This window comes from Mesoplodon mirus (assembly GCF_964341445.2).
Source record: "Mesoplodon mirus genome assembly, chromosome: 2".
Classification (NCBI taxonomy): domain Eukaryota; kingdom Metazoa; phylum Chordata; class Mammalia; order Artiodactyla; family Ziphiidae; genus Mesoplodon; species Mesoplodon mirus.
The window spans coordinates 223,945,668-223,965,961 of record NC_138977.1 but is presented as its reverse complement, the minus strand read 5'-3'; the positions used below and the strand labels follow the sequence as shown (position 1 = coordinate 223,965,961).

The window sequence follows — 20,294 nt, the reverse complement described above, 5'->3', positions numbered from 1 at the left end:
AGTAGAGAAAACAGAATCATAAAATGCTCAACTAGAAACATGAAAGAAAAAGAGTGAAAGACAAAAACAGGAACACAGAGCAGGGCAACAGAGAGAAAACAGTTACAAACATGGCAGTTATGAATCCAACTGTATCGATAACCACTCTGAATGTCAATGGTCTACACGTAGTAATGCTGACAACATCAAATGCTGGCAAGGCTATGGAGCAACAGGAATGCTCATTCATTGCTGGTGGGAATGCGTGACAGTACTGCCACCTTGGAAGATCGATTGGCAGTTTCTCACAAAACTAAACACATACTCTTATTAGATAATCCAGCTATTAGGAACTTTGGTGTTTACCCAAAGGAACTGAAAATCTATGAACACACAAAGCCCTGCATATGGAAGTTTACAGCAGCTTTATTCATAACTGCCAAAACTTGCAAGCAAAGTGTCCTTCAGAGTGGATAAAATGGGTACATCCAGACAACGAAGTGCTTTTCAGCATTACAAAGAAATGAGCTATCTACGCCATGAAAAAACAGAGGAACCCTAAATGCATATTACGAAGTGAAAGCAGCTGATGTGAAATGGCTACATATTATATGACTCCAACCACATGACAGTGTGGAAAAGGCAAAAACAACAGAGACAGTAAGAAGACCAGTGGTTGCCAGAGTTAGGGAGGAGGAAAGGATGCACTCTGGCAGAGCACAGAGGATTTGGGGGCACTGAAAATACTCTCTCTGGGGGCTTCCCTGGTGGCGCACTGGTTGAGAGTCTGCCTGCCGATGCAGGGGGAGCGGGTTTGCATCCCGGTCTGGGAAGATCCCACATGCCACGGAGCGGCTGGGCCCGTGAGCCATGGCCGCTGAGCCTGCGCGTCCGGAGCCTGTGCTCCGCAAAGGGAGAGGCCGCGACAGTGAGAGGCCCGCGTACCGCAAAAAAAAAAGAAAAGAAAATACTCTCTCTGACACTATAATTGTAATTCTCTGTTCAATACTATCAATATAATGGTGGACACATGTCATTACACATTTGTCCAAAATCGCAGAATGTATACTAAGATGAACCCTAATGTGAACTACGGACTTTCGGTAATAAGAATATTGTCAGTGTCAGTTCATCACTTGTCACAAACATACCACTTTGTGGGGGATGTTCAGAATGGGCGGTTATGCGTAGGGGGACATGGCAAACAACGGTGCCTTCCTTTCCGTTGTGCTGTGAACTAAAACTGCTCTCAACAAATTAAGGTCTAAAAATGTATATGGAGAGGCACAATAATAAGTTATCCAAAGATGATATTTCCAAAAGAACTGATTTTTCCCCCTATTTGTATTAATTACTCCCATTTGGCTCTCTATTTGGATTGACATGTCAATCAAAGGCAACTACAATATTCCATCTTGAGCACTTGAGCCGGTTCAAATCATAGGCACCCAACGGAACAGCCCAGCTACCACCACAAAAAGAATGTCCTCTCTTGAAGTGACAGGAGGAAGGGCTTAAATTAAAGAAAGTTACTTTCTCAGTTCTCATTTAGATATTTTATGACTTAAAAAAAGTCTCATCCCACCTGATTTGGATTATGAGCAAAGGAAACCCTAGCAAAAAGCTGATTTAAAAGGAGACTGCACAAGTGATATACTGGCTGCTCCTCTCCTGACCTAGGACAGGGCCCTCTCATTCTACCTTCTAATAGTCATATAAGAGCCCAGTCAACAAACTTGTCACAACTCAAAATAGTCAACAATTTAACCGTTATTCAGTAAGGCTAATATATTTGACCCACATCACTGATGCCTTGAATCTACAGCAACAATGCTTCCTCTCTCCCCACTTGATAATCTTCATCCCTCTCCACCCCAAGACAGTGAAAAGGGTGTCTATGTGATCACTACAATCCTTGCAGCTTCCTATGCCTTAACTGTAAAACATCACGTGAAGACCCTGTATGGCAGGGACTGGAGGAGGTGGCTCCAAGGTGCTCTTTATTTTAGAAAGCCTGTTCATACGCCAGCAGAGCATCCTTTTAGAACCAAGGCCTCCACTACCAAACCATCTGCTACAACAGCACTTACCAGTGGCTGCACTCATACAACCTAGGTCCTTCTCACTCTTAATAGCCATCTAGCCCATTTTCTACCTCAGATTATGGCCATCTTTTTCTTTTTCTCCCTACTTCCACATTGGACTTTTGAGACTTCAAATGACTCAAATCTAGAATTTCAGTCCTAATACAAATATAAGTGACAACTCCAATCCAGAAGATCACCCACTGCCAGCTTTGAGAAACAGGTAGCATAAGGTTCCCAAACTATTAATAGCCACCAATGTCTTTTTCTTTTTAAAGCCCTCGCAGCTAGGAAAAGTAGGTATCACCTGCTGAAATTTACAGTACACTTTCAACCTTACAACAGGGTCAGAATATTACTGTCAGAGGAAAGGCTGGAGCTGCCTTTTAAAAAGGACTTGCAAAATGGTAGATTTACCAAGGTCCAGATCTAGTTTCCAGGCTGAGCAGCTAGACCTCATCCACACCCAGAGGACAGATCTATCTTTCCAAGGGCAGAGTCACATTAACTAAACCTACAAGACAGACCTGTAAAACCACAATATCCAAAACGACTCTCATCCTCTCGGTGTGGGCAGGCCCACACAAACAGCCACATCATCATTAGGATGTTGTTTGATGAGCACGTAATCCAATCTAGAGGTCAGACAGACTGAACATTTAATGACATCAGCCTTACCTGGCCTGATGAACCCGCATCACAAAAGGAATGGTACTGCCCACACTACCAGATCAATCCAGAGCAGTCACCCTCCACTAAAAGGCACAAAGTCCTCACCCCGGGACAAGGGCGGAATGTCTAAACCATCAGTTCTGACTGACACATCCTCTCTGTAGCTATCCAATCAGGTTACCATCTGAATGTACAGTTCAAGACTAGTCATATACTTGATTGACTATTGGATGTTTTTTAAAAAAACGGATATTTTTGAGACAAGCTGAAAGTGTGATTTGGACTGTATGCTAGATAACTGAGTCAATGCTGATTTTCTTAGATGTGGTTGGGTAGGAGAATGTCCTTGTTCTTTTTTTTTTTTTTTTTTACAACTTTATTGGAGCATAACTGCTTCACAATGGTGTATTAGTTTCTGCTTTATAACAAAGTGAATCAGTTATACATATACATCTGTTCCCATACCCCTTCCCTCTTGCGTCTCCCTCCCTCCCACCCTCCCTATCCCACCCCTCTAGGTGGTCACAAAGCACGGAGCTGATCTCCCTGTGCTATGCGGCTGCTTCCCACTAGCTATCTACCTTACGTTTGGTAGTGTATATATGTCCATGCCTCTCTCGCTTTGTCACAGCTTACCCTTCCCCCTTCCCATATCCTCAAGTCCATTCTCTAGTAGGTCTGTGTCTTTCTTCCCATCTTACCCCTAGGTTCTTCATGACATTTTTTTCTTATATTCCATATGTATGTGTTAGCATACGGTACTTGTCTTTCTCTTTCTGACTTACTTCACTCTGTATGACAGACTCTAGGTCTATCCACCTCATTACAAATAGCTCAATTTCATTTCTTTTTATGGCTGAGTAATATTCCACTGTATATATGTGCCACATCTTCTTTATCCATTTATCGGATGATGGACATTTAGGTTGTTTCCATCTCCGGGCTATTGTAAATAGAGCTGCAATGAACATTTTGGTACATGATCCTTGTTCTTAAAAGATGCATGCTGAAATACTGAAGGGTAAAGCATCAGGATGCCTAAAACTAACTGGCAAAGGGGAGTGTGTAGGTACACAGAGATGGAGCACCTGTGGCAAAATGTTAACAATTAACAACTGGTCAATCCAATGAAGGAGATGTTGGGGTCCCTCGCACTGATTTTTTTTTTTAACTTTTCTGTGGATTTGAAAATTTGCAAAATAAAACATGGTCTTAAGACTACCTGTCTCAGGAAGAAAAACTCGTAATACACAATCAATATAATCTCTTAAAGTTGAACAGAAATACGAAATCAAAGCTACTTTAAAATATGAGCACCAGAGCTGACCAACAGACATGAAATACAGTGTACATATATGTAGTTTACAATTTTCCACTAGCCACACTAAAAATAAACAGGTGAAACTAAAAAAAAAAAAAAATGAGCAAAGACCTTTCTATATTTAAGACCACTACTACAACTTCAAATGTTTCTATTTTAAAGCTTAGCAAAAAGATATAAAAACCACTGAGATGTTCAAAGTGTCTCAGTGTCAAAAACCGAAGTTTTTTTCCCCCTAGCTTCCACAGAAAATATAACAGACAAAAAGTATCCCACCACTGTAAGGAAATGATTCAGCCAGTGCACTCCTGGATTTAAAAAGGGAAGGATGTCAGCTCACCAATGTGAACAGTCATGTAGGCTGTCATGCAGGGCTTTCCGAAGCACCGAGTCCTTGTCATAAATGCCCCAGGTAGCTTGTAGTACTGAATCAAGTAAGCAGTCTCCTGCAGTTCGGTTCCAAAGTGCATACAGTCGACTGTCCAAACGTGTAGCCAATTCCAAGGACCAGTTTATAATTGGAGATTCTTCTTCTAACTCTGTATGAAGAATTTAAATAACATGTTCATATAAAACATTAATAAAGGAAATTGAAGATGATTCAAAGAAATGGGAAGAGATCCCATGCTCTTGGATTGGAAGAATTAATATTGTTAAAGTGGCCACACTACCCAAAGCAATCTACAGATTTAACACGATCCCTATCAAATTACCCATGACATTTTTCACAGAACTAAAACAAATAATCCTAAAATTTACATGGAACCATAAAAGACCCAGGACTGCCAAAGCAATCCTGAGGAAAAAGAATAAAGCAGGAGGTCTAACCTTCCCAAACTTCAGACAATTACTACAGTAATCAAAACAGCATGGTATTGGCACAAAAACAGACATACGGATCAATGGAACAGAACAGAAAGTCCAGAAATAAACCCGCACACCTATGGTCAATTAATCTTCAACAAAGGAGGCAAGAATATACAACGGGAAAAAGACAGTCTCTTCAGCAAGTAGTGTTGGGAAAGTTGGACAGATGCATGTAATAAAGTTAGACCACACCCTCACACCACACACAAAAATAAACTCAAAATGACTTAAAAGACTCAAATACAAGACATCACACCATAAAACTTCTAGAAAAGGACACAGGCAAAACATTCGCTGATACACATCGTACCATTTTTTTCCTTAGGTCAGTCTCCCAAAGCAATAGAAATACAAACAAAAATAAACAAATGGGACCTAATCAAACTTAACAAGCTTTTACACAGCAAAGGAAACCATAAACAAAACAAAAAATCAACCTATGGAATGGGAGAAAATATTTGCAAACGATTTGACTGACAAGGGCTTAATTTCCAAAATATACAAACAGCTCATACAACTCAACAACAGAAAAACAAACAACCCAACTGAAAAATGGGTAGAAGACCTAAACAGACATTTCACCAAAGACATACACATGGCCAACAGGCACATGAAAAGGTGCCCAACATCGCTAATTACTGGAGAAATGCAAATCAAAACTACAATGATATACCACCTCACGCTGGTCAGAGTGACCATTATTAAAAAGTCTACAAATAACAAATGCTGGAGAGGGTGTGGAGAAAAGGGAACCCTCCTACACTGTTGGTGGAAATGTAAGCTGGTACAGCCATTATGGAAAACAGTATGGAGATTGCTCAAAAAACTAAAAATAGAGTTGCCATACGATCCAGCAATCCCACTCCTGGGCACATATCTGGACAAAACTGTAATTCAAAAAGATAAATGCTCCCCTATGTTCAAAGCAGCACTACTCACAACAGCCAAGACATGGAAACAACCTAAATGTCCATCGACAGAGGAGTGGATAAGAAGATGTGGTACAATGGAATACTACTCAGCCATAAAAAAGAATGAAATAATGCCATCTGCAGCAACATGGATGGACCGAGAGATGATCATACAAAGTGGAGTAAGTTAGAAAGAGAAAGACACATACCATATGATATCACTCATATGTGGAATCTAAAATGCGACACATATGAACTTATCTACGAAACAGAAACAGACTCACAGACATAGAGAACAGACTTGTGGTTGCTAATGGGGAAGGGGGGGTGGGAGTTTGGGGTAAGCAGATGCAAACTAGTATATACAGGATGGATAGGTAACAAGGTCCTACTGTATAGCACAGGGAACTATATTCAATATCCTGTGATAAACCATAATGAAAAAGAACATAAAAAAGAATGTACGTATAACTGAATCACTTTGTTATACAGTAGAAATTAACACAATATTGTAAATCAACTATACTTCAACATAAATAAGTAAATAAATAAATAAAATGTTCATTTTCATGCTTCTGCAATTAAGAAATATTCAGTGGAAGAAAGAACCTGTTCTCTACAAGTTAATATTTATTATGTAATTTACTAATAAACACCAAAATAATTCTGATCAATTGAAATATAAACCTTTTGAGTAGCTGAAACACCTTAAGGCTCTAGAATAATCACCTTAAGGCTCTAGAATAATTTACTCCACTTTTAAATTCTTCATGATCTATTTTCTAAAAATTTTTAATATGAAAATATACTCATTCTAGAATAGGAAACAGAAAACCAAGGTTTAAAAATGTTTATACCTTTATCCACTCTACCACAGTTAAGAGCTATGAATGAGCACTTCTAAGAGCACAATACAACACTGTTCTTAAGGACATTACATTTTCAATTTAAAGGAGATACAAAATATGTTGACCATACACCAAACTATTCCAAACCTTACAAAGCAAAAAGTTTATTGAAATCAATAAAAGATAAATTATACTCATTAATTCCATGCTTACCTTTTTGAACATCTCTATCAAGCACCTCATCAAATAATTTTTCTTGGACTGTTGGAGGCAAGTCTTCAATATCTACAAAGAAAAACCAGATTTAAAAAATCTTTGTATGTCTCATAACTTTAAAAATTTGATGCCAGCATCTAACAGTAACTTCCTCTAAAATAACTCCCTTTCCACTGAAGCCTGTCGAATAGCTTCTTTTAAAAAACATGCATCTCGCGTGTGTGTGTGTGTGTGTGTGTTTATGAGGTGTAAAATATTTCCTTTCTGTACTTCATTATCAAAACTGTGATCTATCTACAAATAATAAAAAGAAAATCATTTGGACCAGTAATTATATACAGCTATTATCAAAACAACAAGAGATAACAAATGTTGATGAGAATGTGGAGAAAAGGGAACCCTTGCGCACCAGTGGTGGGAATGTAAACTGGTGCAGTCTCTATGCAAAACAGTATGAAGTATCCTCAAAAACTTAAAACTATCATATGATCCAGCAATCTCACTTCTGGGTACACAGCCAAAGGATATGACAACAGGGTATAAAAAAGGTATTTGTACCCCCATGTTGGTTGCAGCATCACTCGCAACAGCCAATATATGAAAACAGCCTACGTGTCTATCAATGGGTGAATAAATAAAGTAGATATGATATATCTATACAATGCATTATTGTTAAGCCATGAGAAAGAAATCATGCCATTTGCAACATACAGAAGGGCCTTGGAGACATTATGCTAAGTGAAATCAGCTCAACAGAGAAAGACCAATATTGTAATGGTATTACTTACATATGGAATCTTAAAAAAAAAAAAGTCAAACTCATAGAAACAGAGAGTAGAAAAGCAGCTGCCAGGGGCAAGGCAGGAAGGGATAGGGAGAAATTGCTAAAAGAGTACCAACTATAAGCCATAAAATGAAGACAGCTAGGATTAAATGCAAAACATAGTAACAACAGTCAGTAACGCTGTATTGTACAATTGAAATTCACTAAGAGAACAAAACTTAATGTTCTCACCCAAAATATAAATAAATAGATAAATAAATGTGAGGTGATGAATGTGTTAATTAACTAGATGGGGGGAATCTAGTTACTAATTAACAGTTAACTTTCACAGTGTATGTATAAATCAAATCACCACAAAGTACACTTTAAATATTTTACAATTTTCTATGTCAGTGATAACTTAATAAAGTTGAAATAAAAGAAAAAAGAACAGAGCTGTCTAATATTCAAGTTAAAATAACGACAACAACAAACAAACAAATTTTTGCCTGTTGTCTTCCCTCCACACTCTCAACCTCTGCTCAGGACTGTTATTTTCAGACTTTAGAATCTCCTTATACAAGTTACTGAGCCATTCATCTTGGCACGCAGATTTCTGTTTTCCTCACCTTCTCAAATTCTCTATGCCCTGTTCAGTTTACTAATTGAGTAGTCTAGAGTAAGTAGCATTACCCTTACAAAAAATGTTTTAAACTCAGAACTATTTTCAACTTAAAATCTAATCATCACTTGAAGTACTAAGTTTAAATATACAGAGTGCATTTCAAATGAAATTTGTCTGATTTTTAAAAGCTTAGTTGTTATTTTCTACCATTTTGTAAATACCTCTGTTCATATCTCAATATAAAAAAAGCTCAAAACACTCAAAACCAAAATGTAAGTTTTATTTAGAACCTTTTGGTGTTTACTGCATTTATTCAATGCCAACTGACAAAAACAGCCTGGAAGACATTTCCACTTGTCATGGAACTGAAAAATAAAAAGTTGCTTCACAAATATAGTAGAAATTAACGTAGTAAGTGAAGAAAGTAATGACACTTTCAAAAGAATGCCAGTATCTTTGACTCAAATAACTTGACTCTACCCATCAAAAACTCATGTCCTGATCTTATCTCCTAATATCAGGTAACCAACAGTTATCTATGAAAAGAAAAAGAAAAAAAGCAGACTGATAATATTCTAAAGTAAAAACAAAGAGAAAAATAAATGGATAAAACAGACTTTTTTAAATATCTGAGGCCCACAAAGAAGTCACTTATTATCAGCTGCTGTCTTCCTGTCAGCTCTAAGGCATTACTTTATAAATGGCCCTTGTACTGGTCACTTCCAGTAAAACAGGGTAATCAAGTAATTTAAGATCCACATATAGTAGCTAAGTTATCTGTTTTCTAACAGAAACATTTTCATTCAGACATCAAAAAATTATAATAAAGTGGAAATTTATTTTCACACAGAGATTTGGAGTTACCTGCTGGCAACGTAAATGTTACAAGGTCAGTTAGGAAATAGCAAGCAAAATCCCCCTTTCTCTGATGAAGAGAGGCAGCTATCTCACGCCGGATTTGCTCTGTCAGTTCAGGACACACCATTGCTGGAATACACTTTGCGGCTTGTTGAGACACCTTAAATACAAAAGAAACTTTCCTCTACATCTCATTTATCATCAGTGGAAGCAGAAAACAATAGTGTGTAAAAGAAATTACCAAAATTTCCCAGGAACTCAAGGTGCTTTTGTTTTTGTTTTAAATATATGAGGTACTGGGTGTTATTTCCTCAATAGTATAAGTATATATCAGTACAACTTCCCTGGAAAACAGTGATAAAAATGCTTTACCCTCTCAACTCAGTAGTTCTACCTTCTAGTGGAGTTTATCCCAAGGAAATACACAAAGATGCATATAAAAATTTATGTAAAATGATGTTGTTCACAAATGTTCATCACAGGAGCGGGAGGGAGGACAGAAAACAAAGCAAGAATAACCGTCGAGCCCCTAATAAAAACATTCTTAATAAACGGAATTCTAGCTCACGGAGAAAGAGGCAAGTACACACACTCTTCTGCTCTGTTAAGAATAGTTCAAATACCTTGACTTACAATAAAGAAACGCATGATTTTTTTAAATAAATTTATTTATTTTTAGTTATTTTTGGCTGTGTTGGGTCTTCATTGCTATGCGCGGGCTTTCTCTAGTTGCAGCAAATGGGGGCTACTCTTCATTGCAGTGCGCGGGCTTCTCATTGCGGTGGCTTCTCCTGTTGCGGAGCACGGGCTCCAGGCGCGCGGGCTTCAGTAGTTGTGGCTTGCAGGATCTAGAGCACAGGTTCAGCAGTTGTGGCCCACGGGCTTAGTTGCTCTGCGGCATGTGGGATCTCCCTGGATCAGGGGTCAAACCCGTGTCCCCTGCACTGGCAGGTGGATTCCTAACCTTTAAACGGTTAGTTCCCAATGACTTCAAATCCCTCCCCACTTGTTACAATTCTGATTTTTTTTTTTTTTTTTCTGTTTTTGGCCGCACCACACAGCACGCGGGATCTTAGTTCCCCAACCAGGGATCAAACCCGCAGCCCCTGCTGTGGAAGCACGGCATCTTAACCACTGGACCGCCAGGGAAGTCCCTATAATTCTTAATTTTTTAAAAAAGCATCTGGCTTTTTAAAAAAAAGAAAAGTGTAGAAGTGTAGAACAGACAACAAATCTCTGCAGCAGTACAATTCGATGGGAATGAAATCTGAGCCCCGGTGTAGTGAGCACTACCACAGAGAACCTCTAAACAAGGAGGTGGCTAGAACTTTCCTGACCTTTTTAAATGATGAATAACAACAAACGATGAAAAGGCATTATCTTACATTTACCTTGTACTCCTTTTGTGGAGCTCAAGAAATCTGTATACAGAGAATTCTGAAATCCAAGGTGAGTATCTGCTAAAGAGGAAATGAGTCTGGTGTGGCCCTGAGCGACCCAGTTAGCTCTGTTCTCTGCTGTCACTACAGATGCAGCCACTAACCTGGACGACCTTCCTGAATGCAGACTTCCGGTCACAAGTGGGGCTTGGAGCAGCAGATCTTCCAACAAGCCACACAAAGAATAAGTTTTACTGATAATGTCATCTACGTAACACACACGTGGACAGCTTAATTGTAATTACTATTAAGGTAAGTAAACAGTATTTCAAAAACCCTGCGTACCCAACACAACCATTAGACATCCTATTCTGAAAACTACACAAAAATTCAATTCTCCTAAACTTTACTAGCCAGGATTACCAGTAACAATGAAATTGTCACCACATCTTATCTCCATGAGCCCAATCTAAGCAACACTAAAAACTGTGGAAAACCAAATATTAAATATTTTCAGAATATAACGGACTATTTCTCAAGTCAAAGTATTAAAATGCATCTCAAAAGTAAATTCAAAAATAGCTTATCCCAATGTGCTAACCCTAGGCCCCTTTCCAAAATCCCAGGAAGATTTTTTTCAAAACCAACTTGGACTGAAACCTGAATATTGCAAACACCCCAAGAGAAACCTTACAGCTGGTGAACGGCCTCTAAGCTTCCTTCTCCCGCCACCATCCTTAAGCATATGTCCCTGAGGCCTGCCTCTCATCTTCTAGCCCAGGGGTCCCCAACAGCCGGGCCGTGGACCAGTACCGGTCTGCGGCCTGTTAGGAACCGGGCCGCAGAGCAGGAGCGGAGCAGCAAGCCAGCGGTGCTTCATCTGCCGCTCCACATCGCTCTCATGACCACCTGAACCATCCCCCACTCCCGCCTCCCCTCCCCACCGTCTGTGGAAAAACTGTCTTCAACGAAACCGGTCCCTGGTGCCAAAAAGGTTGGGGACCGCTGTTCTAGCCTCTTCAGCCTCATGAGTCTCAACCATCTCCTTAGGCTACTGGTTAACTTAGGGTCCATGAACTTGGGAAGGGACCATGAATTAGAATAGGAATTTCAATTAAATTTAAATCCTTCATTTTCACTAACCTCTTGCCTACACTTAAAATGCATTTTCTTTTTTTTTTTTTTTTTTTTTTTTGTGGTACGCGGGCCTCTCACTGCTGTGGCCTCTCCCGTTGCGGAGCACAGGCTCCGGACACGCAGGCTCCGCGGCCATGGCTCACGGGCCCAGCCGCTCCGCGGCATGTGGGATCTTCCCGGACCAGGGCACGAACCCGTGTCCCCTGCATCGGCAGGCGGATTCTCAACCACTGCACCACCAGGGAAGCCCAAAATGCATTTTCTTATACATCACATATATTTAATATTCTGATTACTATTTCAATATAACTGATTTCCTTTGTAATCCTATTTTTTATTTTATACATTTAAAAACAGTATTTTGAAAAGAAGTCCATAGGTTCCACCAGACTACAAACAGCATCCATTATCTAAAATCCAAGTAAACCCCCTGGCCCAGACACATATTCCCAAAATATAACGTTCTCCTGTTGCCATCCCAAAAGTACTTATGGCTCTGTGCCCTGTCTGCAGACACATCCCTTCGTCCAGACTCATGCTCTCCCCCTTCCAGTCTCCCTACTGGCCCCTTCAGCTCTGTCCTGTAGAGTGCCGACTCCACTGAGACTAAATTCCATCACTGATTTTGTTCTTTCCCTAGAACAAGCCTCCTTTCCACCTCCCCCATCTTGCACCAGGGTGGTCTATGTGTACCACAGAATATAGCAAAAATTATAGTATATCGCTCCCTACATGAGGTTATATAGAAAAGACACTACAGTTTCCACTTGAATCATTCTCTCATGCTCTCTCCCTCTCTTGGATCACTTGCTCTAGGTGAAACCAGCTACCACATCACAAGCAGCCCTACTGAGGGGCCCACGTAACAAGGATTTGAAGCCTCCTGCCAACAACCAGGTGAGTGTACTTGGAACCAGATCCTCTAGTCCCCGTCGGGCCCCTGGCAGTTTGTAACCTCATGAGACCTTGAGCCAAAATCATTCAGCTAAGCTGCTCTGGACTCCTTACTCTCAGAAACTGTGATAACAAGTGTTTGTTGTCTTAAGCTGCTAAGTTTTGAGGGGATTTGTTACACAGCAGTAAATAATAAATACACTGGGGTTCTACTGTCTTCCTGCTGTTAGTCCCCAGAATGCTCTCAGGAGGCCAGTGACTTACACCAGTCCCTCCAGAACCTTCTCATAGTCCTCTACCAGCCTGAGAGAAACCTATGTATCCCCTAAAGACTTGGGCCTTGGTTCACAGCTGCCTCCTTTCCCCTGTCTCCAGCCACCACCAGCAACTATAACCCCACATGCCAGCCCTTCCTGTACACAACTGGGCGTCACAACACAAATGCAGCCAGACCTCAGACACTACAGGAACTACTTCTTACTGTTCCATCCCATGTTCCAGAACTCTGGTCTCTCTAATCACACAGCTGCTTTTCAAACAGTCCCCTTCTCCCCTATCCTCAGTAAGCCTGCCCTTTGTTTTCAGCATGGCTGTCTCTCAAGCCCTCCTTTGCTCTATCAGGTGGCCCCTGGTTACACTGGACTCTTACCAAACTAAAGATACGGCTAGCCATCTCAATCATGCTTTCATCTAACGTTCATATTTATTAATCCCCTCACCCCATGCTTTGTACATAAATGTTCCCAGATATTGGCGAACTTAAATGTGCAAGTAAGTATACACAGGAGTATACTGACCAAATTGGATCTGAATCCACAACTGATCTAACTCTCTGCACTTTTACCCTATTTCTCTTATCATTAAAAAAAAAAAATTACCTGGGGACTTCCCTGGTGGTCCAATGGGTGAGACTCTGCACTCCCAAGGCAGGGGGCCTGGGTTTGATCCCTGGTCAGGGAACTATATCCCACATGCATGCTGCGACTAAGAGTCCGCGTGCCGCAACTAAGAGTCCGCATGCCGCAACTAAGAGTCCGCATGCCACAACTAAAAAGTCCACATGCCGCAACTAAGATCCCACATGCCACAAATAAGATGTGGAGCTGCATAAATAAATATATGAATAAATAAATAAATATATTTTAAAAAAATTACCTGGATAATATAGTCACATCCTAATTCATCTGCAACCTCTGTCATTTGTAACAGGTACCTAGTTATCTAATCCAGAAACCCCAGAATCAACTCTGACCCCTACCTCACCATTACTCCCCATGGCCAATCTATCCATTTAGCTCTGCCTACATCACCAGCATCTCTCAAACCAGCCCACTTCTTTCCTTTGCTGTTGCCACTACTGTCCCAGCAGAGTTCCTGCCAGCATCACTGCAGTGTCCTGCTAACCAGGCTTGCCCCTCTCTAAAGTGAGCAGCCAAAGCACACTCTGATCTTGTCACCCCCCTGCCCCTCTACCTAACCCTTTTTAAAGGCTTATTCTGCCCTCAGAATAATTTTCAAATTCTTTGGCCTAGAAGAGCCTTCACACTGCGTCCCCTACTTGCCTCTCTCACTTCCCCTTTGCCATCACAACCCTGCTGAGCCACCTGCAAGTTCCAAATTTGCCACAAATACCAAATACCAACACCCTTGCCTCAACTCCCTTCTCTCCACCTACTGTTTGAGGCTAATTCCTCCTACGCCTTCCTTCATTTTACTCTCAGCTAAAATGTTACCTGTTACAGGTAAGAAGGTAAGATACCCCAAAACACTTTCTCAAGCACTCTCCACAGCACCTGGCATTTACATCTCTGAAACTGCACTCTGGGGATTTCCCTGGTGGTGCAGTGGTTAAGAATCTGCCTTCCAATCCAGGGGACATGGGTTTGAGCCCTGGTCCAGGAAGATCCTACATGCCGCAGAGCAACTAAGCCCATGCGCCACAACTACTGAGCCTACACTCTAGAGCCCGCGAGCCACAACTACTGAGCCTGTGTGCCACAACTACTGAAGCCCGCGTGCCTAGAGTCCATGCTCCGCAACAAAAGAAGCCACCGCAACAAGAAGCCCGCACACCGCAACGAAGAGTAGTCCCCGTTCACCACAACTAGAGAAAGCCCGCTCGCAGCAACGAAGATCCGAGGGAGAGAGGGAGAGAGGGAGAGAGGGAGAGAAAGAAAAAGGGAGAGAGAGAGAAAGAAAAAGGGAGAGAGAGAGAAAGAGAGAAAGAAAGAAAGAAATTTTTTTCGAAAAAAAACTGCACTCTCTACAGAATAACTGTACCTAGAGATTCACTGAAGGAAGAGCCAATGTCTTCACAATTATACCCCTTTTATGCACAGTGCCTAGCACATAGTAGGTACTCAATAAATGTTAGTTGAATGAATGACAGATACATCCCAGTTGTTTTTAAATCAAACATATGACTCAAATATTGTAGCAAAATGTCCTGTTTTAAAAACACATATCCTTAAAAATTATTTACTTCTGTTGAAGTCTAAGCTTAATGTCATTTTTAAAAGAGGATAGAAGATTGAATCTAAAACATTTAAGAACTGAGAAACATTATAACATCAAAAATGAAAACTAAAGAACACATTTCCTTCATATAAAAGAATGTTTAATCAAAATGTCACACTCACCTCTGTAAGCAATATTGCTAGCATATCCTGCCTCTGAAAACGTATAGCCAGATGTACCAGGGTATAGCCAACATCGAAAGCAGAAGGACGGTTCAGCAAGCGCACTTCATCTGCAGTGAGCTGACGGGCAATGTCCCCTCCTGATGATTTGTATGCTTCTATAGCAGCTAAATCACCTTCTACAACCCCTAAAACAAGCATCAAGACAGAAAAAAGTTCAATTTTATTTTTCTTCAAAAAGCATAAACCTGTAGCATTCACTCTAAACTCTTGATTCTTTGTGCTTCCTGGATCCCGGGGCATCACTTAAATGTCCTATAGAATATAAGGAAAATTATAGTGTATTCCTTTCCCTTTCATTTCCTTCCAGAAGTAGAACTGCCTAGTTAGGCACTTACTATCACATTAGTGCTGGTTCCATGCTCTGGTAATGTTTAGAGAAATTATTAGAATATATTAATTGGATCAAAGATCAACAATCTAGTGTGAGTAACTAGACTTCACAAAAGACACTAAGTTCCTGTTCTGGTCCTGGCTCTGCAGAAACCAAGGAGACAGGGATGTGCTTCCCGTTGGTGCTGGGCTGCTTTTGCCCTTTATTCTGTCTTTCTTTTTCTTTTTTTTTTTTTTTTTGGCGCACTGGGCAGCTTTGTGGGATCTTAGTTCCCCGACCAGGGATCAAACCCAGGCCCACAGCAGTGAAAGCGCCAAGTCCTAACCACTGGACTGCCAGGGACTTCCCTATGCTGCATTTTTAAAGCTGGATCAAAACAAATGCTGAGCCTTCCACACTACTGTTTTGTTAGCTTGGAGACAATTTAGAGCAGTCAAAACCATTTTTAATGTAAGTAAAAGTTAGTAATATTTGGATTTCAGAATTTCTCTTAGCCAAGTCTTCCTTACACCCATTAAGAATTATTAATACAGTAAAACTTGAGCTAGATGATTCTGAACAGAAACAGGCTAAAATAAAACACTATAAACCAGTTGGGGAGTAGAGATACAAAACAAGTATCAATTTTTCCAAACCTATAAAGAACCTTCCATTCCCATTGAACCATGCTAATATTCTTAACACAAATTAATGTTAGGTAATAACAAAAATCCTATTTACTAAGCAGTACAGTACATCTATGGATAATAAACAGCCTTGGCAAAAAATGAAGGTATAGGTTAGCTTCAAATTTACCACAAATAGTATTAAACACACATACAAACACACACGACTGTAGGACTAAATAACTTTGTTTCCTAAATTACATCAAGAAAAATTTGTTACACAAAATGCTACTACCAGCTAGAAATATTCTTAGGGTACTTTAAAAGAAGCATTTTAAACTGCTATCTTGAATTAGGAATTAGATAAATAAGACCTATTCCTTAGAGTATTACAGATTGGTACAATGCAACAAGTTCCCCTGTTATTAAAAATAACAAAGCTTTAAAATGATGATCACGTTCACTGAATGCCCATGACACATAAAGCAATATGCTGGGCACTGTGAAGAAACATAAAGACAGTAAAAACATGATTCCTATACTCAAAACAGTCCTTCATCACATTTGTGAGCCATAAAAAGCCAGCTTCCAAGTTTTCCAACTCTGGGATCAAAGATCCCTTCTGCAAAACTAGATCCTCTCGCCAGAAAAATGACCCTCTCCCCCTGAAACATATATTTTTCAGGTTAACAATCCATGATTTCAAATGAGAATACCTTATAGAAATTTTTATTTTCACAGCAACGTAGCTTAATACATTTCTCAATATAAACACCTAAGGAGAGCTATAGCCCCCACTACAATACATAAAGGACTTCAACACACCCTTACAAGGCTTAGTGCCCTGGAGAAATCATCAAGGCTAAAATGTAATATAGTTGGCATGAGATAAGGGGAGGTGAACCTCCTCAAAAGGGCAAACCTGAAGAACAGACACACAAATCTAAAATCTGCTTAACTTGTTTTAATGAACAGATGAGAATCATCTAGTAGAGCTCGTAACTTTTTGAATAATTTAATGCCGTATATTTTTTTCAAACTGAACATGCCTTACTCCATTTCCTTTTGTGTGTAGATATTTCCTTATGAAGGCAACTACTGTTCACTTCAGTTCTATCAAAGCTATTAATAACTATTTCTAGGGGTGTGCAGTATCACCACACCTTTTACAGTTTTTAGCTTCAACCTAAAAATATATATTTATAAAATTTCTTTGTATGATGTAAGAAATGTTCTAGGCACTTCCAAAAGCAACACAAGGACCAAAAAGTCTGATCAATTTACCTGAAAAGATAAAGAGGAAGACCTGCACAGTACAAGTGTATGCGTGTGTGTGTGTGTAAATACACACATGTATTTTTTTGTTTCCCAAAGACAAAGATGAAGTAGTCTAAAGGTAAACGTCAACTAACTTTGTTCTTTTGGTTGGAGGGACGGGAGACCTTCTAAATCACTGTCTTCACTATTTTTAGCTAACTCATCAAATAGCTGATGTCTGAAAGAATCTCATCTTAGAAATACTTGCTTAAGAATTCATTTCCTCTCTAATGTTTCTGAAGGATTTCTGTAATTAGAAACTAATTAGCTAGCCAAAGGTGGGGAGGGTTACAGACCAAACAACACAACAAAGTCAGCAACTGTGCTTTGGAATTATGATTTACAGTCTGCCTTCAAACTAAATGTTTTTAATAAAAACAGAACTTCAAATGATGAACTGCATGGTACGTGAATTGTATCTCAATAAAGCTGACATATACACACACAAACTGGACTTCTATTTGGCCTAATCCAAGACATAAAAAACAATTATTTCCCCTGACCACAAGCTCTGCACTAAACTGCAAATAGGGAATCCTGCCGCCCCTAGCATGGAATATACACAGGAGGGCAGAAAATGAGGGTGAACAGAATAGAGATTCTGTTCTCTATTCATCACAGCATAAAAAACCTCCAAACGTTCCAGAACATGAAAAACACAAATTTAAGTATAGGGACAAAATAATATTTAAAAGAAAACTATTTTATTGTCTAATGTTTGGGAATATATAACTCCATTCTTTTCATTACCATAATTAAAAGCTCCCAGTTTCAGTGACTGGTGAGTTTCTGGCTACAAAGATGAGTAAATTTATTACAAATCAAATTTCATGAGAATGTCAATGAACTGTCCTAATTTTTGTTGTATCTCTATTACACACTGCTCAAGAGGAGCCAGTGATTATAAAGTTTCTTCACAGATGGGTTTTCACTGTAAACATGGTGTCTAAAGAATGTGGCCTATACTGAGATAATTTAAGTTTTAGCTACCACGTGTTTTCTACTTGGGGGGGGAAGCATCAGATTATATGCAAAACAACTTAGAAAATGTCTTTGAGTTCTTCACATAACATTACGTTTTTACCACCTTTTAAGATTACGGAATAAAACGGAAAGCAGAAAAAAAGTAAAAGAGTTGGTAGGTAGGAAAATACAGTAAATAAATCTAAGTGGTAAAACCTCACTTAATGTAACAAAGATCAGGAAAAAGCGGGAAAGTTCCAGCAGAAGAGAAAGAGGTGACGTACACATGCTTTCTAGGTTACTGACATATCACACTATCTCCAAGAGTAACTAAAGCATCTTAATATGTTGTTTTGAAAATTTAACAAACGTTAAATATTACATGTTCTGTCTCTTCCTCTTCCATGTTATGAAGGCAAATTAAAAAGACAGCTGAAGGCACTCTAAGAAGATTAACTTTATAAAACTAACCTGCAGTATCAATATACATTCAACATTGAGTGAAATACACAACTAGCTAAGTGGTGGTGCATAATTACAGATAAAGGGAAGCTAATATACTTTAAAAGCATAAAGACCTGAGAGTAAGTGAAATTAAAAAAAAAAAAAAGCTCATATTGTTCTGTAAGCTGGGCCAGGAGTAGAATTTAACATATTTTGAAGTCACGGGTCACAACTCACTGGGGACACTTCACAGCTACTATGGAACTCCGTTGGTTAGAATATGGAGCTGGCTCATAGATGTTTAGAAAAGAGACTTATTTTTTCCCCCATATATGGCACCGTTTTCAAAGTTTTGCCTTGTTTCTTTTGACATAAAACCATAACGGTAACTAACTTTGAAAAGAATGCCAAATGGTAAAAAAAAAGCCAGGACTTACCTGAGCCCACATGGGCCAGCTCAACACTACCCTGGAGTTCTATGGTAGCTGTGACATCACAGCATGGTTTATGCTGTGGGGTCAGGGTGGACTTGGAGTCAGCTGGCACAATTTCAGGAGCCCTTAAAGAGAAAAGTTAGTTTTAAGTGGTAATGTTCAGAACGTCCTTTACCATGGTCAGCAGAAAGATGCAGATGTGGGCAGCTGCGAGGTCTGGGTAGTTTTCCTCTACTCAGAGTTTAATTCACTTAACTGTCTTTGCATATTAAAAAGGAAACTCTACCACCCAGTTATACTTTTTCTTCATATTCCTAACCATTTGGCTACAGTTCAAAGACAAACTTGGCTTAGACAGACACAGCAATCTCTTTCAATACTCAAACATGACCTTCTTTTTAAATAAAATGACCTCAATATTTTTAAATGTATCTTAAGTAGACACAAGCTATGGCAATCCCAAAAATAGTTTGAGCAGACCAAACAAATCACCTCCCAGATGCATTTTTTTACATAATAACCAAAGGCAACAAGTTAAAATCTACCATTTCTATAGTCCTAGAATAGTGCTATTGAACAATAATCTTTTCAAAAAAACCGAGATGAAAATCACAAATTGGAAATAAATTCTTAATCTAATCTATACTTTATCACGATGGGTTTTTATTCAATTCATTCAATAAACTTACTCCATTATGAAAACATTTATTGATTGACTGATTGATTGCCACACCATGCGGCTTGCAGGATCTCAGTTCCCCAACCAGGGATTGAAAGCAGTGAAAGCCCAGAATCCTAACCACTAGGCCACCAGGGAACTCCTGAAAATATCCTCTTCAGAAAAATTAAAAACTCAAATTATAGGGAAGTCAAAATAATCTCTAAATAAGGCCTTTAAATGTTCTATTATTAACCATGACAAACTATGCCAAATGTAGCTTATA

General features: G+C 39.4%; 1 protein-coding gene across 2 annotated transcripts in view; it reads right to left on the bottom strand.

The window, feature by feature from the left end:
- Positions 1-20,294, bottom strand: part of ZRANB1 (zinc finger RANBP2-type containing 1) — a 70,128-nt gene that overhangs the window by 10,925 nt on the left and 38,909 nt on the right. Inside the window, exons 2-6 of one of the 2 annotated variants that reach the window (XM_082611388.1) lie at positions 19,354-19,475; positions 15,194-15,381; positions 9,151-9,304; positions 6,896-6,967; positions 4,397-4,595 (exon numbers count right to left, since the gene is read on the bottom strand). In XM_082611388.1, coding sequence (XP_082467514.1) covers positions 4,397-4,595; positions 6,896-6,967; positions 9,151-9,304; positions 15,194-15,217 — 449 coding nt within the window. In that variant the 5' untranslated portion in view covers positions 15,218-15,381; positions 19,354-19,475. The remainder of the gene's footprint in view (positions 1-4,396; positions 4,596-6,895; positions 6,968-9,150; positions 9,305-15,193; positions 15,382-19,353; positions 19,476-20,294) is intronic. The other variant, XM_082611387.1, reaches the window with a different exon arrangement.